The 27,338-nt window shown below is 46.3% G+C and overlaps 2 protein-coding genes across 13 annotated transcripts; both read right to left on the bottom strand.

The window, feature by feature from the left end:
* Positions 1-1,838: 1,838 nt before the first annotated feature.
* On the bottom strand, positions 1,839-21,916 carry CASP2 (caspase 2). Of its 11 annotated transcripts, XM_036328472.1 has the most exons (12): positions 21,742-21,874; positions 20,971-21,058; positions 18,346-18,496; positions 17,859-18,047; positions 17,650-17,731; positions 17,015-17,109; positions 16,569-16,745; positions 8,306-8,434; positions 8,081-8,171; positions 4,569-4,718; positions 4,282-4,391; positions 1,839-4,129 (listed from the first exon to the last, which is right to left on the bottom strand). In XM_036328472.1, exons 2-12 carry the CDS (start codon positions 21,036-21,038, stop codon positions 3,998-4,000), a joined length of 1,374 nt encoding a protein of 457 aa, XP_036184365.1. In that variant the 5' UTR covers positions 21,039-21,058; positions 21,742-21,874; the 3' UTR covers positions 1,839-3,997. The 11 variants fall into 11 exon arrangements, with proteins under 11 accessions (XP_036184365.1, XP_036184364.1, XP_036184366.1 ...); XM_036328471.1 differs by lacking the exon at positions 20,971-21,058 and having other exon boundaries at positions 21,742-21,914; XM_036328473.1 differs by lacking the exon at positions 20,971-21,058 and having other exon boundaries at positions 17,880-18,047; positions 21,742-21,913.
* Positions 21,917-22,203: 287 nt separating this feature from the next.
* TMEM139 (transmembrane protein 139) lies at positions 22,204-26,277 on the bottom strand. 2 transcript variants are annotated; one of them, XM_036328483.1, is made up of 3 exons: positions 25,543-26,277; positions 24,342-24,591; positions 22,204-23,854 (listed from the first exon to the last, which is right to left on the bottom strand). In XM_036328483.1, the coding sequence occupies exons 2-3, from the start codon at positions 24,572-24,574 to the stop codon at positions 23,440-23,442; spliced, it is 648 nt and encodes a 215-aa protein (XP_036184376.1). In that variant the 5' UTR covers positions 24,575-24,591; positions 25,543-26,277; the 3' UTR covers positions 22,204-23,439. The 2 variants fall into 2 exon arrangements, with proteins under 2 accessions (XP_036184376.1, XP_036184377.1); XM_036328484.1 differs by lacking the exon at positions 25,543-26,277 and adding an exon at positions 25,122-25,533.
* Between the last annotated feature and the right edge of the window lie 1,061 nt (positions 26,278-27,338).

The raw sequence follows: 27,338 nt of genomic DNA on the forward strand, positions 1-27,338 counted from the left end.
TTTTTTACAGAGAGGAAGGGAGAGAGATAGAGAGTTAGAAACATCGATGGGAGAGAAACATCGATCAGCCGCCTCCTGCACATCTCCCACTGGGGATGTGCCCGCAGCCCAGGTACATGCCCTTGACCGGAATCGAACCCGGGAACCCTCAGTCCGCAGGCCAACGCTCTATCCACTGAGCCAAACCGGTTTCGGCTAAAAAAATATATTTTATTGATTTTTGACAGAGAGGGAGAGGGATAGAGATTTAGAAACATCGATCAGCTGCCTCCTGCACAACCCCTACTGGGGATGTGCCCACAACCAAGGTACATGCCCTTGACCGGAATCGAACCTGGGACCCTTCAGTCCGCAGGCCGACACTCTATCCATTGAGCCAAATCGATTAGGGCTCCAGTACTTTCTTAACCTCTCCTAGACGTTGTATCCTTCCCTCCCTTGAGGATATCCCACTGTTGTGTCTTATAGTACAGCCAATCAGCTTCAGTTCACTCCCCGTGCCCTTTGCCCCAGTGGTCTTCTCCAGCCATATCCTCTCCCTCCACCTGATGTGCTTCCACTCCACTTAGTCCCTTTCTGCTCTTCCTCCACATTCAGCCCCCAGCTGCTTCCCACCACATGCTCCTGCAGAATGTCCCCTCTTGCTGAGCCTCCATAGCCTGTTTGCACTGGCGCACTTGCCTCTCCAAATCTGCCCTCCATACACATTGCATCCGGAAAATCCCCCAATTACACACAGCCCACTGCTTAGAATTCAGCCGTGGGCAAACTACGGCCTGCGGGCAGGATCCGGCCCGTTTGAAATGAATAAAACTGTTGAAAAAAAAGACCGTACCCTTTTATGTAATGATGTTTACTTTGAATTTATATTAGTTCACACAAACACTCCATCCATGCTTTTGTTCTGGCCCTCCGGACCAGTTTAAGAACCCATTGTGGCCGAGTCAAAAAATTTGCCCACCCCTGGCTTAGATCTTACCCTGGCTGCCCCAGAATTCTCTTACAACTATGCTTACACTAGGAAACCCGAAATCCAAATTGAACCGTGAGCTAAGGAATTCTACACACCTCATCCTCCAGTTCCAGGCCAGCCTGTTTCCTGTCTTCACCCCATACTTGAAAGAATCCAGAAGCAACACTGCTTGCTAATGACTCTTCCATCTCTCCTGTGAGAAATGCCAGTGGTGGCCATATTTTGGGCAGCTGCTGATGGTCATGACAACTAAGACGGGCTTATCTCAGGTGTGAACCTGTACATCTAAAAAAAAAAAATTGGCAGGGCCCAGCCTGTGTGGCTCAATGGTTGAGCACTGACCTAAGAACCAGGAGGTCACAGTTTGATTCCTGATCAGGGCACATGCTTGGGTTGCTGGCTCAATCCCCAGTAGGGGGGATTCAGGGGCAGCTGAACAATGATTCTCTCATCATTGATGTTTCTATTTCTCACTCCTGCTCCCTTCCCCTCTGAAATAAAAATATGTATTTTTTAAAAAATTGGCAGAGCCCAGTCAGTGTGGCTCAGTGGTTGAGCATTGTGTCATGAATCAGGAGATCCCCAATCAGGGCACATGCCTGGGTTTCGGGCTGAATCCCCATAAGGAGGGATATAGGGGGCAGCCGAGCAATGATTCTCATTAACGTTTCTATCTCTCTCTTTCTTCTCCTTTCCTCTCTGAAATCAACTTAAAAAATATATTGAAAAAATTAAAAATTTTAAAAAATTGGCAGCAAAATAAGAAGGGGTATGCCTTGTGAGGTGGTGAGGGATGCTGTAACGGGCTAAGAAAAATATGCAGGCATCGTAAGATTGTCTGCAACACAGAGACATAAGACACATATCAGTAATAAATATAAGTATTTATTTGGCACCTGATGGCAATGCAACATCCTGGCAGTGGGAAGTGAAAAGGTTTATCACCCAAATATTTCCATACAATACTGATCCAGGGGTAGGGAAAACTTGGCCACAAGTCCCCGAACCACCTGGATCACAGAACGAGCATTTATTGATTGAGCACCTGAACTAGGATACAGGCCGAGCACTGTGCCAGGCTCCATGAGATGTAGAGGAAGTTGTCTCAATGTGACATGTCTTCAGGGGATAATACCAGTGAATAAAACAAAACACCAAACTGTGTATATTGTCAAAAAGTAGGATTCTGGCTAGGGTTGCTTCCTTCAACATTTACTGAAGCCCTAACATATGCCAGGCACTGGGTACATACTAATGAACAAAAAAATTTTTGCCCTCATGGAGCTTCTAGTAGAGGAGAGAGAATGAACAAGGGAAGCAAGTAAATATTATCATAGGTTATGAAAAGTGCAATGAAGGAATTAAACAGGACACAGGAATAAACATAGCTCATTTAGAGACAGAATGGCCTGAGAAGGCCTCCACAAGAAAGTGGAATTTAAGCTGACACTTGAAGAATAAACCACCCAATCAATAGTGATGAGGAATGGCACTCAGCAGACCCCGAGAGAGTACGGTTCACGACAGGAAAGAGCTCAGAATGTTTGAAACTGAGGAAGCCCCTGGGGTTGCTGCTTAGAGAAAAAATAGCACTTAATAAAGTTCCAGGAGAAGGTGGGGCCTGTGGGCCAAGGTAAGGAGTTTGGATTTTATTTGAGGTGTAATAAGAAACCAAAGGGTTCCAAGCAGGGAGTGACATGATCAAGATTTATACTTAAAAACCAAGTCTGTTATATAGATACTAGATTGTAGTACAAAGAATGGAAGTCAGAGAGGCCTTCAGGAACTGGGAAGTCTGTGAGCACAGATAAGGACGGCTCCTAGGGTAAACAAACATGGACAGCCATCTAGCAAAGGCCTCCCTGAAACAGAGAGACATAGGGGACAAGGAAATAGGCCGTATAATATCCAAGGGGATTTAACACTGAAACAGAAAGCAGGAACAAGGAACTACATCACATCCTTGAGCAGCCAATTAGACCGATCTGGAGGCAGCAGTAACCAGGATCGCATGAATGAGGGGAGAAGCAGGAAGCAGGGAGAGAACAACTAGAAGATAAGGTGACAGGTTTGCAGCGGTTCTCAACCTGTGGGTCGCGACCCCTTTGGCGGTCGAACGACCCTTTCACAGGGGTCGCCTAAGATCATCCTGCATATCAGATATTTACATGACGATTCATAACAGTAGCAACATTACAGTTATGAAGTAGCAACGAAAATGATTTTATGGGTGGGTCACAACATGAGGAACTGTATTTAAAGGGCCAGAAGGTTGAGAACCACTGGGTTAGAGGATGAGGAAGCATCCCACCCTCACCTGCCCCTGCTGGCACTGCCAGGCTCATTCCAGTAAAAGTTCGGAGAAAAGACCTTTGGGACGTCCCTGCATAAAGATCGGTGAGTTCCAGATACACAGCATCCGATCCCTAGCCTCTGCTGAAAGCTTGGATTCCTTGAGTCCAGAGGAGCCACAGGTGGCACTGTCCTTCCTGCGGTGGCCTTGCTGCACGGGAGGAATGCACAGGCTGTTCCACACACAGCAGCGGAGTGTGTCTCTGGCCGATTGTCCTTCCAAAGCCACGTGGGAACTGCCTACATTAAATGAGGACTCTCACTCTGGGACAAATGGGGCTGGAATATGAAAGATGGGAGATGACCTCCGAGACATCTTAACTGACCTAACAAAAGCAATGACCACAATGCTACCTACAAAAGCCCGGGCAGGAAGTGAGCACACAGGTCGAGGAGACCTGCAAGCCTCTCCCCATAAGGCCCCAGTGCTCACACACCTTTCACCAGGCTCCTCTACGGCAGCCAAACGTTGCTGGCAACCCGTCCAGCCAGGACCAGCCCAGGGAGAGAGCCTCACCCAGGGGGAGCCAGCCTGTGGGCCGGGATTCAAGGTCGAGGATGGCAGGCTGTGAAACCAGCCTGAAACTCCCAGTCCCTGAGAGGGAAGGACAGAAACCGCGATCCTGCAGAAGCTCCAGCACACCACCTGTGGCCCCGGGGCGGGCGGAGGCGTCACGTGGGAGGGTGTCCAGGGAACAGATAGAGGTGCCGGCACAGGGTGCTACAGTACTCCGACATCTCCTTGCACCGGTGGAACTCTGTGCCAGGGGCATAGCCTTCGCGCTCCTTGATAAGTCCATTCACCTGGAAAGGCAAAAACCAAGAGTCCAAAGTCTGAGAATCTGGTGTTTTCACAGGAAGGGTGGAGAGGCTGCGGCGGTGACTGGGCAAGGGAGGAGGAAGGGACAACACCCTGGAGGGGCAAAAGGTTCACAGAGCCAGACTGAGCGACTTACTTTGACAAGCATGTCGGCCACGTGCATGTCACAAGCCCTCTCAGAGAAGATTTGAGTGAGGGCCTCGATATACCAGGAGCCCCGTTTGGTGTTACGCATGGCAGCAGTCCCTACAACCAGGACAAAAGTCACCACAGTGTGAAGGTCATGGGATACCCTTGCATAGCTGGACATCTCAAACTAGCTGTCCACGGCACTTTCTACCCGCCCCCATCAGAGCTGTACATGATAAAGTGCAAGTCTATAAGAGAGTGTAATCGTTTGGACTGTTCTAGAATTCACAATACCTCTGAGGCAGGCATAGCCACATATCATGTCCGAGCGAGTGGGCAGTCGCATCTTCAGCAATTCCTGTCTATCAGCATCACCGTCCTCGCACTCAGGGGACAGGGAGTGGCCCTTTCCATCCTGCTGGTCAACCCCACGATCCGTTTCATCTGTAGGAAGGCAGAGTGGACAAGGATGTTATTTCCTCTCATCTCTCTTGGGCCCGTCACAGACAAGCCCAATTTCCCTACAACCTTGACTGGGAAGAGCCATTTCCAGCTGCTGCCTCCAACCTAGAGCTGATGAGTTAAAATGCAAAAAAACCCCATTGCTCCCATTCCTCTCCCGACATGCATTCATTACCCCGGGGGTGCCCAAACACATGGTCTGAGCTGTCTATTCTGTGCAAGACGGGAAAGTGCTGAGTCACATACCCTGGTAAACAGAACTAAAAACTGCCTCTGTCCATGATTCACTTGCTCACTGAACAATGCACCTGAAAGTCATGGTGCTTTTTATTGCAAAACACAATGGATATATTTAACTTATTGTAAAAGAAAAAACAAGTTAATAAACCAAAAGTATGATTACATGTATGCCATATAAAAGTCACAACTTAAAAAAATAAAAAAATAAAAGTCACAACTTGAAGTCTATGTAACAATAAAAAGATTACAAAACTAAGCATGACCAGCTGTTTCCAAAGCATTTTTGGTATTTTTAAATCACTTATTACTTGTTTATTAATTCCATAAGCCATGTTGTATCAGGTATCCAATATTTAAGAGCAATTTAAAAGAGGAAAAACTTAGAAGAACACTATATATTCCAAAGTTTTAGCAGTAGTTTCTCAACCTACCCTGAGCACATGCCCTGCCTCTTGACTGAGGCCTTACCTATTCCCAGACATATTCTTATTTGATGTTGCTTCATTTGGGGGATGGGAGGGGGTGCATCAGTAGGAAAGAGAGACAGAGAAGACACACAACTCATCACATAAAAGATAAAAGTATGCTTTTTCACAACACTGCCTGCTCCACGCACCATTCAAGAGAGCCTAGAAGGAAAGAGAAGCTTGAAGAACTGGGGGGGGGGGGGGGGGGGGACAACCAAAATTCATTGATCCAAAAAAGATTTATTGAGCAACTGCCATGTGCCAGTCCCTGTTTTTGTTTTAAGCTCTAGAGAGACAGTTAAGAAAAAGTCTCTGCCCTCATAGACTACGGAGAAGGTGGTATTTTAAAAAAAACATATATTTTTATTGATTTCAGAGAGGAAGGGAGGGGGAGAGATAGAAACATCAATGATGAGAGAGAATCATTAATCAGTTGCCTCCTGTACACCCCCTTCTGGAGATCGAGCCCGTAATCAAGGCATGTGCCCTACCCAGGAATCGAACCCTGACCTCTAGGTTGATATGCTCAACCACTGAACAACACTGGCTAGGTGAGGGTGATATTTTTTATAGACATCGACAATATTAACTAAATACAGAAGACAGGTGAGCTCAAGTTTAAGTATTTAATTTTAAAGATTCAGAGCCATTTCTCACTATCCAGATCTACAGTGTGTGTGTCTCTGAATATAGGAGAAAATGATCATGAATGTCTTTCATTTTATTTTGTTGGTGGCACCTCTTGAAGGAACTAAGCCAAGCTGAATGTGTCCCTCAAGAAAAAGGAAATTTCTTTCCTACCTTCAGGCCTCAGATCTGTTAATAAATGTTACTAGTTCCTTCTTTTCAATATCCCCATATTTGTTTTCCACATTATCGCTAGAGTCTCCATTCATTCATTCACTATTTATTAAGTGCTACCATGTATCTATCAGGCAATGCTCTGGGCCTAGGAAAACAGCAGGTGAGTAAAAACCTAAGTTCCTGCCTCACATACTCTTTTCTTAGTGCAGCTTCCTGCCATGGTGATCGTCCTGGGAAAAAATCATCACATAATTTCTTTCTTAAGCTCCCAAAGCTCTGTACTATTATCTGCTGAAGCCCCAAATCTCAGCCATGACTAAAGGTTTATAACCAGCTGGCTCTACCTCATGTGGCCACATCTCACTATATACTTACAGACACTCGGTTTTTAAATTACATCCGGGTATACTTCTGACTCAGCACATCATTTTCTTTTTCTTTCTTTTTTTTTTTTTTTGGGTCGGGGGGCATCCTTTTAATCTTGCTGTGCTAGTCATATTATCGCCAACCCCTCTTTCTCCTGAAAGGTTCTATCTGCTACTCCACATCTATGGAAAGCTTATCATTCTGGGTCCAAAATAAGCCTCACCATATCCCCCAAATGTCTTCAAACTAAGCTGACCTAAAAGGACCGATTCCTTACAACTTGCGCTTCATATGTATGGTATCTCACTAATTTCACCCTTGCTTACTTCAGGCCTTTAACTACTCAGAACTACGTCAGGTATATTTGCTGTATTTTCCAAGTAATTAGTAGGCACTTTGGAGAGACCACATTTTCCTTTGCTTTTGTGACACTACCTAGTGTAGTCCTAGTCATGATGTAGGACTTTAATAAATGATATTCTTTGGTGATATTAGGAGAATAAAAACATTATTAATCATTTACATGTGCTGAACATACAACAGATAAAAGTAATTATTTGAATATTTGGACAAAATGACCTTTAAACCAACCTATAAGCCCTTCGAAAGCACTGATCATGTTATAACAGCCACAGCTGGCAGTTGTGGTGGATTTACTAGGAGCCAGGCACTGGGCTAAGCAGGCCCTTCCTATGCACTATTTCACTGAATCCTCACAACAGTTCTATGAAATAGGCCTGATGATTATCCACATTTTATATCAAGGAAACGAAGACAGAGGGACATCAGGTAACTTCTCTGACTTGACATAACTAGTCAGTGGTAGAGGCAGAATTTGATTGCAGTTAGTTTTTTGTTATTACTGGTTTCCTCCCAGTAAGCAAGCCCGCATGTCTGCTGAGCCCAGTCAGAGTCCTGGGGTAGAACTGCATGCGAGAAAGAAGAGGGAGGGAAGCAGCTCGGGAGAAGGAAGCCAGGCTGACCTGGTACCTGCTGTCCTGCATGGCACAGGGATGATGAAGCAGGGAGGCAAGGATGGCAGGTGAAAAGTCGAGAAAAAGGAGAAAGTGGAAAAGGGAACAAGAGATGGAGGAAGAAAAAAAGGAAGGGATAAAGTGAGAGGGACAGGAAGAAGAGACAGGAAATCCTTAACTGGAAGAAGTAACAAAAAAAGCACATCAGGTTACTGGTAAGCACAGAAAAAAGTCAGAGTCCTCAGAAAAGAGTCTTGAGAATAGGCATGGCGGTGCAGAGAGCTGACCGACCTGAGAGCCATGGGCTGCCCAGGTCCCAGCACACCCCATGCATCGGGGACACTTACAGAGCAAGAGAGGCGGTGGCAGCAGTGAACAGAAGGAGGTGCCCAAGGGATCCATTAGCACCTGAGAGGAGCAAACAGGAAAGTGAGAGCTGGGGGGAGGCTGCCCGGGAGCCGCCACCCCGGTGCTCGTCCTGCAGGGCACTCACCTCCACGGCAGGCCTGGATGAAGAACATTTTCGGCTTGTTCTGTAAGCTCGGGCAGTTGGCATTGTCAAAGAGCCGAAACACCTCTTGTAGCTGGTGGAAAGGAATAAGGGAGAAGGGAGGGTAAGTGGTCAGTAGGACCTTCTGAGTCTTATACACACAGCAGCAGCCAGCACAGGCTGAAGGTGACAGACGTGATCCAGCACCATCCACAAGACTGTACACACCTGAAGCACCTTGCCGTCCACACCATAGACGCCGCCCTCCACGCCGTGAGAGAGGAGGGCCACAATGCAGGAGTCAGTGACTCGGTGAGCAGGCAACTGGGCAAAATTCTGGAGTTTCTCTTGCATTTCCTAAAAGAAACACATCTTTTAGTGTTTTTCACTATAGTCAGCACCAATACGAGGTTTTCTGTGGCGTCTGAAACCTTAAGTTATTAGAAGGTAAAGTGATTTCTGTGGTCAATAAGTAAAGCCAGAGATCCGTTGAGAGGCTAGAAAAAGCATGGACTCATCAGAAAATGCATGACTTCAGACACAGAATTCTGAATGTAATTGCACAAAATTCACAGACTGAGATATGCTAAGAACTCCTGGATTAAAGCACATAACTAATGAAGCTAATCAAGAGCTAGTTAACTTTATCCATCCCCCTATCACCAACCAGATTTCCTTTGAGCAAATACTGTCGTACATTAGTGGCACAGGGGGGCCACCTGCTGAGCGGTGAATGAGTATCACCTATGGGGCCACAAGGAAATAAACTGGTCCGTGACAAAGGGCTAACAGGACCATGATCTAGAGAACAGCAGACCTTCTACGCTGTTTTCTGTCTGAGATCTGAAGTGCCCAGAGACAGTGATGATGTCTGTATAAAACACCTTGTTCAGGAAGGAGCACACTGTCTGGAAAATTCTGTCAGGGCCATGACTAAATGCATAGGCCACGGGGATCAGACAGACAGACTGAAGTTTGACCCCTGGGTTCAAAACTGGTACAAGTTATTAAGCCCCTCAAGGTTCTAATCCCCATTCTGTATAGCTATGTCTGGCATATCCTGCAAAGACCTGCCATTATTATGTGTATGTCTAATTAAGGATAACAATATTATCCCCCCCCCCCCCAAAAAAAAACAAACCCTATTACTCGTCAACCTTGTAGTCCAATTTAAGAATCTTGCTTTATTGCCTGGCCGCTGTGGCTCAGTGGTTGAATGTTGACCTATGAACCAGGAGGTCATGGTTCTATTCCTGGTCAGGGCACATGCCCAAGCTGTGGGCTTGATCCCCAGTAGGGGGTATGCAGGAGGCAGCTGATCAATGATTCTCTCTCATCATTGATGTTTCTATCTCTCCCTCCCTCTCCCTACCTCTCTGAAAGCAATGTTAAAAAAAAATTATTTTTAAAGAATTTTGTTTATTTAGCACTATACTGCCATACACGAGTACCTCTCTACTTTAGGCATTTGGCCCATCAATGGAAAGTTATACCATAATACAAAACCTGATACTAATTTTTAAACCTATGTCTCCCTCTACAACTCAAGATGCCTGAACTGTCTCTCCTATCTGAGATCAGCAGAGAGATAAGTTATTTTATTATGAATCTGAATGAACTGTAATGAAGATGAGTATGCTGTCCAGGCAGAAAAGTCACCAGATACAGCCCCGGACAAAAAGCACACACTTGTGTATTATGTTGCGGTGGTTCTCAAAGTGTGGTCGCTAAAGCAGCATCAGCACCACCTGGGAATCTGTGAGAAGTGCAAAGTCCTGGGCCCCAGCAACTGTGTTTTAACAAGCCCTTGGGTGATCTGACAATGCAAAGTTTGAGAACTACCGATCTGTTTGTTTGCAATACAGTTGACCCTTGAACAATGCAGTGGGTAGGGGCGCTTTGACACCCACAAAGTCAAAAATCTGTATATACTTCTGACTCCCCCAAAAGTTAATTAGTTGTCCTTCAGTATCTGTGGGGGACTGCTTCCAGGACTCCCCACAGATAACAAAATCTCAGATGTTCAAGTCCCTTATATAAAGTGGCGTAGAACAAGGCATACAGTCAGCCCTCCACATCTTTAGATTTCTAACAGTGCGTTGAAAATACTGTTTTCCATCTGAGGTTGGTTGAATCTGTGAATGAGAAACCTGGGGATATATAGTCTGCATGTAAGTGGACCTGTGCAGTTTAAACCTGTGTTGTTCAAGGGCCAACTGTACTTCTGTTGCACATAATTGAGACTTCATTATACAAGACTTGTAAGTCTGCAACATAACTGGAAATGGAGAAATTGGCTCTGTTGAAAAAGTATGTATATTTTCTGGGCAAGCAGAAGCCAACTGTAATATTGGAAATCTTAAGGTAATAAAAGATATCCAAAATTGACTTGTTTCAAGAATATATAACCCCAAGAGAATACGTAAGTATGAATGCTCCTCTGGAGATGACCGTAACAATTTAGCAAGTAGTAGTTGAAGTTTCTTTGTGGAAGGGAATAAAAAGATGAGCATTTTATTAGGTCAGTAAACAGATAACAAGAAAGTCCAAACAAAGAACACATACTTTGTAACTGAATTGATACGACTAAACCTTTCTCAAACCTTTCCTCTCCAATAAATGGAGATTAGTTATTTGGGGAAATTTTTCCAAGGTAGCATAGCTTAAAATAGGATCTGCAGCTTTAGTTCATATAAAATTACAGTACTTCTCTAAAGAGCAGTCTTGCCTTTATTTTTGGCTGGGGGTGGGGGGTACAGGAGAAGAGAATAACCTGCAAATCATCTGAAATTATATGCAAGATTTTGTGGATAGCTTCATTTTCCTGGAATGACCCACTGCTTGTCCCTATGTTCTCAAAGCAGTCTGCGACCCAACTGCAAGTTAAAGACCAATACCATACATCAAAAGAAAATTTGCCACTTAAAACGTGTTATTTCTTTATAGATGATGAATTGTAATTCTAGAACTAGCAGCCTCATGAGGGATATGCAATGACAATAGACTTAGATGCCGAAGAGAAGAAATGAAAACCAACACAAGCAGTGAAAGACCAGTGACCACTCCCGCACTGTCAAGAAAAGAGGATTCCCTAAGACTACACACTATTTCCAACTTTTAAAAGGAAAGTAAAAATGTTGTAATAGAAGGCAAAAAGAGGGAATCTTAATTTTTTTGGATTCTGTTTCTTTGCTCGCCAAATAATTACATAAGAGTTGAGTTTCTTGCGAGGTCCTTCCAGGAAGAAAGTATTCAGTGCAGATGTGCAGTGCACCAAATTCTCACCCCAACTGTGCCTACCTGATCGTACTGCATCGGAGCGTTTGGCCACTGCCAGAAACCGGTTCTGCAATGTCCTCCTCGCATCTCTAAATCTCTAGAGCCGAGGATTAGGCTACATGGAGGACTATCTCCTAAGGTTTAGCCTTAAGCCTTTTGCTCTTGTTACTATTTTTTAAAAAATATATTTTATTGATTTTTTTACAGAGAAGAAGGGAGAGGGATAGAGAGTTAGAAACATCGATGAGAGAGATCGATCACCTGCCTCCTGCACACCCCCTACTGGGGATATGCCTGCAACCAAGGTACATGCCCTTGACCGGAATTGAACCTGGGACCCTTCAGTCCACAGGCCGACGCTCTATCCACTGAGCCAAACCGGTTCGGCTGCTCTTGTTACTCTTTTTCAAAGATCTCATACTCTCATCAAGTATTTTTCCTACACAAGTAATTCCCAAATTTACATCTTTGGTCTCGACTTCCTCTGAGGCCCTCAATTCCTCACTTAATTTTTCCATCTCCCTTTATATGCAGTCATTCAATCACCAAGCAATGAAAGTACAGCCATGCCATTATACTGTTTTCACATATATTCTTTCCCTTTTGGTCCAGTAGGCCAGCAGTGGTCCGTGAGGTCCGAAAGGTTGGCGAACGCTGCACTAGACTGTCCAGGCCCTCACCATCTCATACCGGCATTATGATTTTAACTCCAAAGTGGGTTTCTTGCCATTAGTCTCTACTCCATTCTTTACAATGGTGTCATATTAATCTTTTCGAATCATCACGTGAATAATGCATCACTTTCTGCTCAAGAATTACTAATGATGTTCTAATGTCAAAACAAGAATGTCTAATTCCTTTGGGAAGACATCCAAGGCCCTGTGCATTCTGGTCCCTTTATCTTCAATCTTATTTTCAGCACTCTTGCCTAGACGAGTCTCAGCTGGGCTGACTGGGCACGTCAAGTCTCTGCCATGTATCTGTTCCATGCCAGTAGGCTACCTTAGGAATGTCCTCATGGAGATGACAGAAACACAAGAAAGAGCAAGGCCTCTCGAGTTGTAGACTTAGAAGCACCGTACTTGCACTTCTGCTTCATTCTATTACCCAAAGCCAGGCACATAGTCAAGTCCAGAGACAGAGGCAGAGGACACTTCAAAGTTAAATGCCCAAGGGGGTGGATGCAGAGAGGGTAAAAGATCATTCAACCCATCAGCAAGACCTATCAATTCTACCTTAGAAATACTTTCCACACCTGTCCAATACTCCTTCTATCTTATTGCTACCACCACTTCAGTTCACCATGATCTCTCTTACCTATCACCACCTGACTGCTCTGTCCAAATCTTTCTTGTCCATTCCTTCTCAAACCATTCTCAATGCAGCAACAAGAATACACTTAAAAAGAAAACCTGCTCTGACCACTCATTTAATTAAGTCTGCCAAATAGTTTCCTATTGTTCTCAGGATAAAGGTGAAAATCCTGACTAAGGCCTGAATTGTTTTCAATTTTCAATTGAGGGGTTATTTTAATGCAAATAGATGAACCTGGTGAAAAGGAGAAAGAGAGTGAAGAAGGAGTGTGGGAAAGAGAGGCTTTGTAATGACTTCCATGTGGGGACAGCCTGAGACCCCTTTCTCCAACCTCATCTCCTTCCATTCTTTCTTTCACTTTATGATTGGAACACACCATAATTCCCCAACTTGTACACTATTTCAAGCCTCTGGGGTCTTACTTGGACTGCTCTGTGTCCAAGTAGAGCTCTTTATCCCTCCTTTTGGTACAGATTCAAAACCCTCTGCCTTTCTCCTTTCCTTCTTCTAGGGAAAAAGAAGAGAGAAGAGCCCTGACTGGTTTGGCTCAGTGGATAGAGCGTCGGCCTGCGGACTGAAGGGTCTCAGGTTCGATTCGAGAGGAAGAGGGAGAGGGAGAGGGAGACCTGGAGTCTTAATTATTACATTTGACAGTAGCTTGCACTCCTAAATGTTGAATTTTATAGACCCCTTTGGGCTGGCAAAACTTATCCCAAAAGGAAACGCCTTAAGTTCTTGAATAGCATAGGAGAAAATGTTTATTCTATTTGTATTTATCTTTGTATTCCCAGGGATAAGACAATGAATGAATGATCCTGTAAACAGGAAAGCAGCTCCATGTTACTGATGCTAAAGAATAATATAGCCCTAGCCAGTTTGGCTCAGTGGATAGAGCATTGGCCTGCAGACTGAAGGGTCCTGGGTTTGATACCAGCCAAGGGCATGTACCTCGGTTGCACGTTCCTCCCTGGCCCGGGCCCTGATCAGGGCACATGCAGGAGGCAACCAATTGATGTGTTTCTCTCTGTCTTTCCTTCTCTCTTAAAGAAACAAAAAGAAAAATACATCGCCTGGCTGGTGTGGTTCAGTGGTTGAGCGTTGACCTATGAACCAGGAGGTCATGGTCTGACTCCCGGTCAGGGCACATGCCTGGGTTGCGGGTTCAATCCCCAGGAGGGGGCATGCAGGAGCTTATCATTGATGTTTCTTTCTCTTCTTCTTCCTTCCTCTCTGAAATCAATAATATGTATACACACACACACACACACACACACACACACACACATATATTAAAATAATACATTTTAGAAAAACATCAATGACTCAAATTCAACAATTCATTTATTCATTCACTAACTAATTTATACTAATTGCCACCATGTGCCAAGTACCTGAGATACAGTGTTAGAGAGACCTGTAGTGAGAAATAGAAATCATGGCACTTGGGGTGGGGAGTGGGAGATTCTCAGGAGCTATAGAAGAGAGGAGAAGGGATGGAGCCCTGGCACAGGATAGAGGACACAACAATGGATAAAAGAACTCTTGTAAAAAAAAAAAAAATGACTAAAAAACTAAGGGTTGAGAAATGAATGGAAGAAGCATTACTGTCAAGCAACACCTACCTCAAAACAATGTACCTCCCCCACACTGCGTATCCCGCTGCCCGACCGACCGACACCCCCCACTTCTTCTATCGCCACTTCTCCAGGCCGAAAACCGACTTCTGCGCATGGGCCATGAAGTTTCAATCGCACTGTACGTGCGCGCCCGCACGTGGTATTTTGTGGAAGAGCCACACTCAAGGGGCCAAAGAGCCGCATGTGGCTCGCGAGCAGCAGTTTGCTGACCACTGCCCTAGGCATTTGGATCAACCACTAGGTCCCTAACATCACACATACATTTTCTGTCCACACGCTGTTCACTCTGCCTAGGATCCCTTCACCACTTGTCTCTCCTTAGTAACTTCTATCCTTCAAGGCCAGTTCAAGTCTCCACTTATCCTTCAGACGATATCTACCCAGGCAATTGTTTCTTCCTCTTAACTACTGTAGAAGAAACTGTCTCTAATTTTGCTTGGTCCTTGGGAATATACGAGACATGCTTCCTTTTTTGCTGCTGTCAAGACTTTCTCATCTAACTGAGGTCCCCAGAACTCAAGGTCCACATTTTTAAATCTCTGGTGCCTAACAGTCTGCCCATCCTAAGATGCTCAAAATTTGATGTTACCGCAATTGCAGTTACAGAACAATGTAACCAGAGAAGGAGAATCCAGTAGGTCCTGGGGTCTGCATCAGGTTTAACATAAACAGGAATGGTGTTTATGAAATGGGCTCATAGAGCCACGCATTGTTCTGGCTGTCTCTGAAAACAACAGTACACAGCTGACTTGGTGACTCACGGTTGTATCTTTCACTGTCAATGCATGTAAGATTCCCACTGACTGCACACAATATGGAAAACCAGGACATCATCAATTCCTAGCAAAAGGAACAACCGGAGCAGAACCTGTAAGAAGCACAGAAAGCATTCCTTTTGTTCAGACTTTCTAACAGGATTCCCTCGGTAGGACTCATGGCTGATTCCCAACAGACCTCTCAGGAAAGCAGATGGCCTACTTGAACGCTCGATGACTAAAGCAGCTGCTCAGCCATGGCTTGGGAGCAAGGGTGGCCTTACTTCTCTGCAATAGCTGTTACTGGAAAGCTGGCAAGGACAGCATGCAAAAGAGAATACCCGAGACCCTACTGGTGAAACTGGCCTTACCAAAGTATAGCAAACACATCTTTTTCCTCACAGAAGCAAGACAGCTGAGAGGCAGAAACAGAGGCTGCAGACAATGTCGAAGACAAAACAGAGACCCCTACCTCAAAAGATCAAAGTGAATCTCCCAGAAACTTTAATTTTACCACTGACATTCCGAAAGGCAAGTTCAGGAAAATACTACTATTCTGGAATCAAAATGAAGAATATTAATTCACGCCGAGGCCGGTCTGGCTCAGTGGATAGAGCGTCGGCCTGCGGACTGAGAGGTCCCGGGTTCGATTCCGGTCAAGGGCATGTACCTGGGTTGCGGGCACATCCCCGGTGGGGGATGTGCAGGAGGCAGCTGATCGATGTTTCTCTCTCATCGATGTTTCTAACTCTCTCTATCTCTCTCCCTTCCTCTCTGTGAAAAATCAATAAAAAAATATAAAAAAAAAAAAAAAAAAAAAAGAATATTAATTCACCAACTGGCTATTACAATTTCAAAATAGAAATAGCCAAAGGTAATAAAGTTAGAAGTGAAGCTGGTTAACTGAGGTTAATGAAGAAAAGCTATAATGATGCTTATGATCTGCAGGCATCTAGTCCAGAAGTAATTTACCCTAAGATCTGCCTTGTGGCCACACAACTCTTAAAAACAAGGAATTTTCCCATATGTTAATTCATTAAACTGCCACAAAACGGTATTTACAAGGGCAATTCCAGCGAACTCTCATTTGCAACAATTTTATCTGTCAAAGTAATCTTTACAACAATAACTAGACTCCTGTTATGATTAACCAAGAAATAAATGCCCTGTGTAGCCTTGGCTTAGAAATATCCTTCTGAGCTGGTTGGGTGAATCTTAGCGTCTCCGCACTCCCCGAGTGATGGGGGATTAATTTGCTGAGCATGAAAAAATGAGAACCCAACCGTGGACTTTTACTACTCAGGAGGGAGAGCACAGCCTTCTGAGAAATCAACACTGAAGTAGCTGGCTGGCCCTAGTTCTTTTTCAAAAAACAACAACACCTTGATTGCAAGGTGAGAGGCAGAAAAAAGTGAGCAAGAAGGTAAGGAGTAAAGTAACTAGTAAGACAGCCCAGCAGGCAGAGAAGCAGCAGGGGTTTCTGGCCCCAAACGTGGCATCGGGTACCTGTGCAGTCTGGTCGAGGAGAACATGGACATCATAGCCCAAGAGCTTGAAGAGGGTGACGAGATTGCTGTGGTCCACATGCCCTCCGGAGCGGAAGTCCAGGTCCTGCTCTCCAGTGAAGTGCACGTTGCTCAGGACCAGTGCCAGGCCACGCGGCCGAGACTGCAACCTATAGGCCTGGGGAGGGGACGCCAATTAGACCCAGAGCTTCCTGAGGACAGAAACTACGCCTGCCCAATTAGGTGAGACGTTTCAAGAAAACACAGACGTCATACTCTTCTGAACCCCACCAGGTCAAGACAGAAATATGCCCATAGAAGACATCCACTAGCAAAGACTTTCTGACTAACAAACAGGGAGAGAATGTGTACACAAGCTAAGTTCACGTGCCCAGAAAGGACATCTCTTTTCCCAACTCTTTCCTCGTGCCGTTTTGCCAGACTCACCAGCTGGTGGTGTGTTCGATAGAACTCAGGAGTACACGGCTTCACCTGAAGGCAGGGTGGGCCATCTCTGTTGTCTAGAGAGTGTTCCACAGTATCTGTGGCACAGAAAGCCAAAAGCTAGCACACAATCTATGCATCAATCCTAGTGCTTCATAACTTCAGGCACCCTTCCAACTGGGGATTTAATAATTACTGGTCTTGCCCATTCCCCTCAATTTGTAAGATCCATGAGGTCAGAGACCTATTTACTTAGCCTAAATATAATTAGGTACTCAAGTCACCAAATAACTGAATTGGATATATGATAAAAGCCTTGTTCTAATTACAAAGCATCTCAATCAGAAGGCTAGTGGCTGATGATGTCTTTCCTCATTCTACAATAACTCAGCTTCATAGAGGAGACAGGAATATGCAGGAATTTCCTACCTATACAAGTTGCTCCAAGGGTCAATTACCATAAAAACATCATCTGTGATGGAAGGGAAATAAGACTAACCAATATCCCATCTAAACTGCCCTGCTAATCCTGAACAAATTCACCGAGGAAACTGTTCCCCGATATGAATGAAAAGTCAGATACCAGTTAAGAAAAGGAAGTCAATCTGTGGGACCCCTTTTATCCCATCAATTCTCACCTGCAGACAGGCGCAGCTGCTTGTGAGGAGGACAGGACTCACACACCGGGAAAGACAGACTCAAGTTGTGGTCACGGCTCAACTGTAAGAAATCGGGAGCCCCGTGCAAGGTCTTAGGGAGATGGTCCAGTCCCAATAAAACAAAGATCTAGTCTCCCCACCCTGTCTCATAAATTCCTTACCCACCAAACTAACCCTTCTTAACACACCACGTGTCTAGGGCTCCATACCGGTGAGAGTACATGCTCAAAACCAGAGAGGGTTGAGAGTAACAGATCCTCCAGGTGACCCTGCTTGGTTTCCCTCAGAGCCACACAGAAGGCATCAAAAGCATGGGGACCCCTCTTGGGAAGCAAGCTGAGGAGTTCCACATTCTGGCTGAAACTGCCCACTTTGGCCTACAATACAAGAATAAAACATGAAATCATATTTACATATCTAGCTATAATTCCATTTCTCCAGATGAGCTTCCTAAAAACGTCATCATCCACCTCAAGAATTCCTTTCACAGGAAAAACAATATGGGTGGAACCCTTCCCATTATTCCGGAATTATATACCTTTTCTGTTCAATGCTCTAGGGTAGAAGGGCATTTTCAATTCCTTAATAAGGCACCACACCCTTTTTACACTTTATCATGCTCTGTTCCTACTTCTACAACCAATTACTTGGCTTTTCTCTTTCGCCTCCAGATACCTGAATGTGCTCCCTCATTTCGAAGGTGATGATATCTTGTTCCAGGAGATGTTCTAATAGTTCACTCAGCAACAGCTGTTTGGCCAGCAGCACTCGGTTCTTTTTCAGAGCTTCCTGATGGGCAGGATGCATGCCACACACTCCCAATGCCCTACAGATAAAAGGCAGAGAGAAAGGCTGTCAATACAGAAGATATGGCCCAGAGAGTGGAGTGGAAGAGGTGTGGGCAGGAAGAACAAAAGGAACAGAACTTACAATAACCAGGTTGATTTTATCGAATCTCATTAAAATCAAAGAAGTATTGAGCATAAGGAAATGATGTAATTCTTTTTTTTTTAAATATATTTTTATTGACTTTTTACAGAGAGGAAGGGAGAGAGATAGAGTCAGAAACATCGATGAGAGAGAAACATCGATCAGCCGCAACCCAGGTACATGCCCTCGACCGGAATCGAACCTGGGACCCTTCAGTCCGCAGGCCGACGCTCTATCCACTGAGCCAAACCGGTTTCGGCGATGTAATTCTTTATGGAGTATGTTCAACTGAGAGCATTGTCTGAGATAAATGGTCTCTTCAGGGGAGGGAAATAGCTATCTTATCAAAAATACACACAAGCACACATGTATTCATGAGAAGGAATACTCCTCAGACAGACCAATTTCAATTAAAAGAATTATTCCAAAAAACACTTCACATTATTTATCTAGGCTGCCGAAAGTGATGTAAGTTTTAAATGATTCTGTGTGAAGAATAAAATAATTTGATACAATGGCAAAAACTCAAACCAACGGCCAGCTCTAATGGAAAATAAATGAGACAACACACAAACACACTCTATCTAGTCTACTTATACAAATTATAACTATGGCTTTTCAAACTTTAAGTTCCTGTGACAAAATGTGACTAGAAATTATTAGAATACTGTAAGAACTCGATAAGTAGAAAGTATACAGGAAGTCACAGTAGATAAATATCAATGATGGACACAACCACCATAATTTGAAATCACATAAAGAGTTAAAGCACAAAAAGGCTAAATTATTTTGGTAATTTAGTTTACTAGGGATATCTTTATTTCAAGGATTCCTTAGTTTTGTTATTGGTTTGGAAAGAGATCAGTTTCTGTTTATGAACTAAAAGAATCCCATTTAAATGTCTATTATCTATGTGCCTAGTTTATATAAATCTAGAGCTCGCCAGCCTGCTTAGTCAGTTTCCAAATATACGATAGTAGTAAGAGCCTGATGGCAGTGAGAAAGGATATGGTAATAGCTTCAGTTTATAACTTAAAACCCTATTTAAAGATCCATCTTGATCTCAAAGATGCTACAACGTGCTTCTTAGAATCAGGGAAATACCATGCACTTGTAGAATGCACTTGGCTTAACTCTAGGTGAGAGATTTGCAGTTACAGAAGCGAAAAGCATGGTCTTGGAAGAGCTGAGAGAGACCCAAGAAGATAGCATGTGGGATCCCAAGGCAGAGGAAGTGGTCAGGAACACATTCCCAGGGCTGGAAGCAGCCAGCCTAGGTTACAATTTGGGTTTAGAACAGTAGTGATGTTTTCAATTCCACTTAAACTTCCTGTTTCTGGAAAGACTCCTGTTACCCCAAACTTCCAGTAAAAACCTGCTACAACACAATCTACAGAAATCAAAAAACTATTTAATAATCACTTTAGAACACACCAAAGCAATAACAATGATAAAACTCAGGTTAAAAATAAGTGTAATGAGGCCAACCTCAACGTAAAGCCATCTGTAAAAGGCTTTGCCATACTCATTTTAATATGTGCCCGTTGCTGTTAACTTTTGATGAACAGAAAACTAAAGCAGCCCTGGCCGGTGTGGCTCAGGGTTGTCCCAGGCACTGAAACGGTGCTGGTTCGATTCCTTGTCAGGGCACATGCCTGGATTTTGGGCTCATCCATGGTGGGAGACATGCAGGAGGCAGCCCATTGAAGCTTCCCTCTCACATCGATGTTTCCTCTATTGATGTTTCCTTCTCGTGCCAATGTTTCTTTCTCTCTCTCTCAAAATAATAATAATAATAATAATAATAATAATAAAACTAAATCAAACAAAATAAGTTTTTCCTCCCTTGAATCCCATGACACCATTCTCTCCAGGTCCTCTCTATGCCCACCATATTCCTCCAGAGGACCTTTGGCCTGCCCTTAAATGTTGATATTAAGAACCCCTGAAAGAAGCTGTCTCTAGTCTGTCTCATCCATACTCATAATTCAATAATTAACTCCCAGTTCTTAAACCTTGCAAGTCCCATACCTGAATTTTCAATCAAAAACTTCCTTGGGTTTGATCTGAAGCATCATCTGTTTTCTTTTCTTTTCTTTTTGTTAACCCTCACCGAGGATATTTTCCCATTGATTTTTAGAGAGAGTGGAAAGGAGGGGTAGAGAGAAAGAGAGAGAGAAACATGGATGTGAGAGACACACATCATTGGTAGCCTCCCACACATGCCCCCGGTGGGGGCCTGGATCCTGCTAGCAACCAAGCAAGGTATGTGCCCTTGACCAGAAACAACACACACACCTTTTAGTCTGAGGACCGATGCTCTGACCACTGAGAAACCGGCCAGGGCAGCATCATCTGTTTTGCACACACCTGCTCCTTTCTGTATTCCATATTGGGCCGTGAATCTCAAAGGTGGACTTTCCAAAAGTAACCACCATCCTAGAACTTTAGGACTCATCTGGAAGGGGAGGACGGGGTAGACAAAAGGACACAGAGTTCTTCAGTCCTGATCCAGTGTCCTCCATCACGTTTCAGTTCCGAAGTCTTCAATTAATCTTCTGTGTCTGGACCAGGAGGCTCTTACATGTTATCCTGTGTGCTGTCTGCCATTAAATGCTACAACTGGGGCAGAGATGGAGACACACGGGGGGCCTGGGGAACCTCCTGGTCCTTTCAAAGTGATCTCACCCTTTCAAAGCCTGTGCTGACTGCTTCGAAAAGCTGGTCATTAATACCCAAAGCAATACGGGTCATGCTATGCTCAATCCAAATCAAATGAACATTAGGCAGCATCAGGAGGTCTGCAGGTCTCATGCAGAAGGGAAGCAGGGGAGAGGCTCTCTGAAAGATTTAAAGATGGAGAATCTTTAAGAGAGGCCGAGATTTGGCAGGGATGGAAAGCGCTCCCTTGTTCAAAGCCCCCCTGGGTCGGACGAATCCAGGCCGGGCAGGGAGGGACTTGGCCGAGAAGAGGCTCGCGCGCTCCTGGGGGCGCAGCCCGGCTTCCCACTCCTGGCAGGAAGCTCGGACAAGGCTCCTTAGGGGTCCAAGGTGGGGAGAGGCGCCAGGGCCACACGCCTGAGCCGCGCGATCGCCTTCCCTGGGCCCCACTAAGGACCCCTGGGATCTTCCCTCACTCACCGGCGTCCCCTGTCAGCGGCCATTTGCCCGTTTAGGGGAAGGGCGGGCCGGGAGCCCGCGATCGGCGTCGCCATTTCTCGCTTTTCCCGGGCTATGCACGCACCGCCCACGATCCAAACAAACCGAAAGCCTCCGAGTCCTCTGCATCCCTCTCCCGACTGGCGGCCCACAGCGCGCCTGCGCCCTACCTCGCTTGGCCCCGCCCCTCGACGAGGCCGCCCCGCCCCGCCTGGCACTGGCTGCGCGCGCAGGCGCAGAGCCTCCCGGTGGAAGCGCTGTCCAATGGAGAGCGCGCCCTCGGCGGAAAAGGAAGGGGTGGGCACAGCGCGAGGAGCCGCCCTGCTGTCCGTGGGAACGCGATTGGTGGTGGGTTCCCGCGGAAATCATGGCTCCTTCCCCCGCACCGCCCACTCCGCCCGTCTGGCCTATTGCAAGAACTTCACAGAGGCGGGCGTGGCCGGACTCTGTACTTTATTGAAATGTTGGGGCGAGAGGAAGGAAGCGAACACTAGGAGGCGCCAGACCGCTACCCGCTCAGTGACTGGAGGCCGGTGTGGGCGCGCCCCAAAGAGGAGGGTAGGTCAGCGGTGGTTGAGCAACTCCCAGCGGCTCAAACCTACACCACAGCCCAGCACACGATTCCAGTCTCACACGGGCCGAATAAACGAGGCATGCGGGCCGCGAGTTTGACATGCTTGTGCCAGACATGTGAGGAAGCAGGGCCGGGCTGATGTGAAACTCCAGCAGTTGAGAGTGCAGGGGTGAGGCTGAAGCGATGAGAGTCAGTGCGATTGATTCCAGCCTTCACATTGGATGACGCAAGAGTATCCTTAGATACTCCCCCACCTCTGCCGAGAAGCTCACGCTTTATCCTTGCTGATCCACCTCTCCACCCATCCTCGAGACGGGGAGACCCTAACCATGGGGCAGTTTACTCCCCCGCTTTCCGTAGGATGGGGACCCTTCGTGGGGCACTGCTCTCCAGCCCTTGGGCCAGAACTGCTTCCCGCGTGGAGCAGGGGTTAGCACAGCTTTGACTAGCCTTGTGCTTCCGGGAGGCTGGGCACACGCCTGATCACTCTCAGCCCACCCTGTCCGCAGACACTACTGGTCCCCCACTCTGTCTACCATCCCTCACCAGCAGTTGCCTGAGACAGACCGAGAGATGTGCGGATGGCCTGCCTACCTTGTTTTGAGAACATCATAGGCTTTCGGATCAGAAGAGCAGAGTTCAAGTTATTTTTATCCTGTTTACTAGCCCTGTGCTCCTGTGCAAATAATCAAACTTCTCTGACCCTTGGAACCCTCATTTGGAAAATGAGGGTGATTTTACCCTATGAGGCTGGGAAGTCTAAGTGATCTAATGGAGGCAAAGCACCCAGAGCAGAGGCAACATAACCTCACTCAGGTGTTGTTTCTTTTCTTTCTTCTCCGGATTCTCTGGATCATTGCCTCATCTCACCCTCAATCTAACTCTGAAAATAACGATTATGGGTTAGGTTTCTGAATGTCACCTGAAAAATTCAAATTGTACCACCTGCATCTCAACTGAGAAGGGCTTACCTTAGCCTAACTCCCCTCTGGGTTAAAATCCCCCTTGGTGATGTCCAGTTCCTGATGCGTAGCAGGCACTGGGAAAAGTGGTCAAATGAATGAGTGGGTCTGGTGCAGAGAGATGGTATGTCCTGGGAAAGTCTGTTAGGGGGGTGTCCAGTTGTCTTCATAAAAAACATTCTCATCATCAGGGTGACTGAAGCTGACATCATAGTCAGGCGGCGGAGTGAGAGGCTCCAACCTGGGGAGCGACTCCAATTTGGGGAGCATGCCCAAGCTCTGCAGATCAAGAGCAGTGGACGCAACTCGTGGCCCCCGAAGCCGAAGGCTGATCGGAGCTCTCCCAGCACTTCCTGGGCCCATAGACCCCTCTGAGCCCACTCGCCTTTCCACTCTGGCTCTCCTGGGCCCCTCTGGATAGTCAGGCTGTCCCTCCACAAGACCTGGGGAGATTACCACACTGCTGTAGGGAGGTGGTTGATCCAACTCTTGGGGGCGGCACTGTGATTCCAACACCACGGCCTCTTCATAGGGTGGCACCTCAAAGGCTTCATTGTCCCTGACGAAGGAGAAATAAGGTCATTGGTGGCTTACTGAAAGGAGCCCTTTTCTATCTTCTACCAACAAAAGACCCCTCCATAGCCTCTGCCCCCTCCTCTCACTGATGCCAGTGATAGAGGTGGAAAGCAGAGCCCATATGTCTGAGAGACTAGAGAGACACAGGGAGAATGGGCACAGCGCAGCGATTTTTCATCCGGTGTGCTCCAAGAATTTTAAAACATGCAATACCTGACTACTTAGTCAAGGGCACTGACCTTCCCCTTAGGCTGTCTAAAAGAATAACAGTAGTCATCACAACAATAGCTGTATGGTGTGAATGAATCAAAATCATACCTATTATTTTTGTCAGATTGGCAAAAAAAACCCACACGTTTTTTGGTGTGCTGCAGAATTTTAGTAATTAGTTTATGTGTGCCACGAGATGGAAAAGGCTGAAAATCACTGGTACAGTATATTCCTTCAATCCCGCCCACCCCTCGACTCACCGAGCATTGCCTGAGGCCCCTGGGCTCTCCGGCTGCACTGATTGGAACACCCGTTCCAGAAAACGGGCCAGCAGGCAGGCAAACATGAAGAAGCCACCCAAGGCCAGAAAGAAATAAGCAACAGGGACGGTGTCCGGCTGTATGCCCAGCAAAGCCAGCCCCAGGAAGAAGGAGGCACAGCACAGGTAGAGAAGTGGCTTCTCCAGTCTCCCCCACAGCTGGCTCGGCAACATGGCCCCTCCCCAGGCTCCTGCAAAAAGACACACAGCTGTTGTGTCTCGACCAGCAACTGGCATCATGGCTGGGACAGATTCCAAAGTAACCATATCAGACACCTTCTGGAGGTTTCAGGCTCTTCAACCTCAAATCAAATAAATGGCCAAAATAAATGGTCATCAGTGTCCTCTCCAGTTCTGTAATTCTCTGTAGGTTCACTCTGTACCGGGTCCCAGGGTATCAGGATGTGTGGAATAAGCCAGGACACCTGCCCAAGAGTTCTGATTCCCAGCCATCAAGCCAGTTTACTGTGTCATGGCCCTGCCCCCCTTCCTTTTTCCTCCTTCCCTGGATTCTCCCAGTTCTATCATTCCACATCAGGATCCAGTCCTGGGTGGGCCCTGGGACCTTGGGGTTCACTGGCATCTCTGGAATCCAGGTGATGGGGCAGGCCCTGCTCTTTTTCTATTACTGCTTGCACTGGACCTCTATTCCTCAGCTGCCCAGCCAAGGCCCTCAGTAAGACCCTGTTGGGGTGAGTAGGGAGTGGGGGGCGCCACTTACCTCGTGTCTGACCCCACCTTCACATTTCCTCCAGTCAGTCCATTCTAGGTTGGAGGGAGAAAATGCACAGGGCCACAGCTACGAGAGAATCTTACAAAGGCCTAGGGCCATGGACAGAAGCCAGATAACCTCTGACCTCTCTACACTTCACACTTCACACCCACCCGGGTCCTCCACCCTCTCCTGGGTCTAACTCAGTCAGCTCACATTTCTAGTTTTCTGCCTGCAGTAAACAGGGGCTGGGAGGTTGGTGGGAAGAAGACGCTTCTTTCCTTTGCAGCACAGCGGCAACTCACAGGCAACCATGTCAGGAGTTCCCTGAACTCTGCACAGCAAGGACTCACAGACTCTACAAAGGGGCCAGGCCCCCTCCTTACACCCCTGCCCCAATCCCATGACCCTCCCGCCACCTGTCACTCACCTTAGGAGTTCCTACCTCACCAGTCTGGACCAGACACCAAAGAAAGTAGGTTGTGGGGGAAGTGGGAGGAGGAGAGGAGGTGGAGCCCACTGGCCCCACCCTCTTTTTTGCTCCAGTCTCAGAGTTCCAGCCCAGGCTTCATTTTTCCTCCTTTCTCCATCAGGCTGACCTCTTGGGGCCCCGCCTTGATTTTTTTTCTCACTCCATCCACCCCCTTCAGTGCCTAAATGAGAGTGCTTTTCCTCCCACCCCTATGAACTTTGTACTTAGGACCAGATTTAAAATCACCTGTCCTTATCCATTCTCAATTCACAGTGCATTCAGAGCAGTTTGCCTTATGTTCAAGGAGTATATATTGTGCCTGGGAGCAGAGATCACGGTTTGTTTTAATCTCTGTAGATCATACCGTGCTCTGCAGACTGTAAGTACTGCTGTGGGCCTGGAATGGCGTGTTCTGCTTTCACTGCCACAGTACCTTTTCTATGAACTGCTTGTTTTCTGCAGACCTGTAAGATGAGTCTGTGTGTATGCTTCTTGGCAGGGTTAACTCTTGATTCTTCAAAAGCCACCTCTAAGGTCATGCCTGCTGTGGAGGCTGTCTCCTCGCTGTGACCACAGCACTCCATCCTATTCCAGTCTCAGCCTTTACCTGTTTCTATAGTAATTTTCTGTTTATACACTTTTCTTCCACTGCAAGAAATCATGGAGAGTGATTAGTTTTCAGTCATCTCTAAATCCCAGCAACTAACTCAGGCCCTGACATATAGCAGGTGCTTACTAAACACAATGGAGGCCCAAGACCCACTCTTTCAGTTGTGGGTCAGGCAGTAAATCTGGGTGAAGGAGATGCTGGGAGGGAAGGTGCAAAGTGGCTGGAAGCACACCTTGTCCTTGAGACTCAGAGAAGGACAGACAAGGCTGGGTGCCACGCCTTCAGAGAGTTACCACTGGACAAATGGAAGGGAGAAGCAGGTAACGGGGCAGAAGTCTAATCCCAAGGACAGCCATGGGGCATAGCCTGGGCTGTTGCAGTAGACCATGTGGAGCCTGTGTGTGTGTGTGTGTGTGTGTGTGTGTGTGGTGTGGGAGGGCGGGGGGGAGGCGGGTGCCTGGAGTGGTATGCCTGTGTGTATAGTAGTGGAATGCCCATGATGATGAGTCTCTGTCCCAGACCGACGGAGAGGAGAGGGAAGAGATGTAACAGGAAGGCTGTTGTATAAATCAGGTGTGTCTCTGTCGACATTGGGAATGCAGAGTGGGAGGAGAGCTGATTGTTATTTTGCTTCCACCAATTTCCTTACTGTTCAGCTCTCATATGGGAAAAGTGTGGCTGGGGTCAGAAGAATTTCAGTCTGCAGTTAATATACTAATAGAAGGAAATTGGCCAACAGCCCTTGGTATGTATAATAAGTGTAGAGGTAAGGAAGTCTAAACCTGCAGAGAATTTTTATGAGTTTATTTGAGCCAAAACTGAAAATTGCTGGGAAGCAAGATCTAAAATGCTCTGAAGAATGACAGGGTTGCAGTTTCTTTTATGCATTGGGAATTAAGGAGAGAACACAAGGAAGGTGGAGAGAGCAAGGTGGGCAGGGATGGCATTACAGGGTAAGTTTATGTGCTCTCTTGAGGGGGATTATGTCTTCAAGGGGCATTACTTCTGGTATTTCAAAGTTGTGTTTAACCTAGATGCACCCAGGGCAGGCTTAAAAACCTTTCACTAGCGAAGTGAAAGGTGTAGGGCACAATTACCCACTGTGACCTTCCCAGTTAGGAATTTATGATTAGATCCCCCTGTG

This window comes from Myotis myotis, unplaced genomic scaffold (genome assembly GCF_014108235.1).
Source record: "Myotis myotis isolate mMyoMyo1 unplaced genomic scaffold, mMyoMyo1.p scaffold_m19_p_11, whole genome shotgun sequence".
NCBI classification, from domain to species: Eukaryota; Metazoa; Chordata; class Mammalia; order Chiroptera; family Vespertilionidae; genus Myotis; species Myotis myotis.

What these genes read in the sequence shown, in the direction of transcription:
- TMEM139 (XM_036328483.1), bottom strand. Translation starts at nt 24,574, where the DNA reads ATGTTGCCGAGCCAGCTGTGGGGGAGACTGGAGAAGCCACTTCTCTAC. An exon ending in GGGGCCTCAGGCAATGCTCG is followed by an intron (nt 23,855 to 24,341) that starts GTGAGTCGAGGG and finishes CTCCTTCGTCAG; the next exon opens with GGACAATGAAGCCTTTGAGG.
- CASP2 (XM_036328471.1), bottom strand. Translation starts at nt 21,815, where the DNA reads ATGGCGACGCCGATCGCGGGCTCCCGGCCCGCCCTTCCCCTAAACGGG. An exon ending in CATCCAGGCCTGCCGTGGAG is followed by an intron (nt 4,719 to 8,080) that starts GTGAGTGCCCTG and finishes GCCTTCCTACAG; the next exon opens with ATGAAACGGATCGTGGGGTT. An exon ending in TGGCCGACATGCTTGTCAAA is followed by an intron (nt 4,130 to 4,281) that starts GTAAGTCGCTCA and finishes TTGCCTTTCCAG; the next exon opens with GTGAATGGACTTATCAAGGA.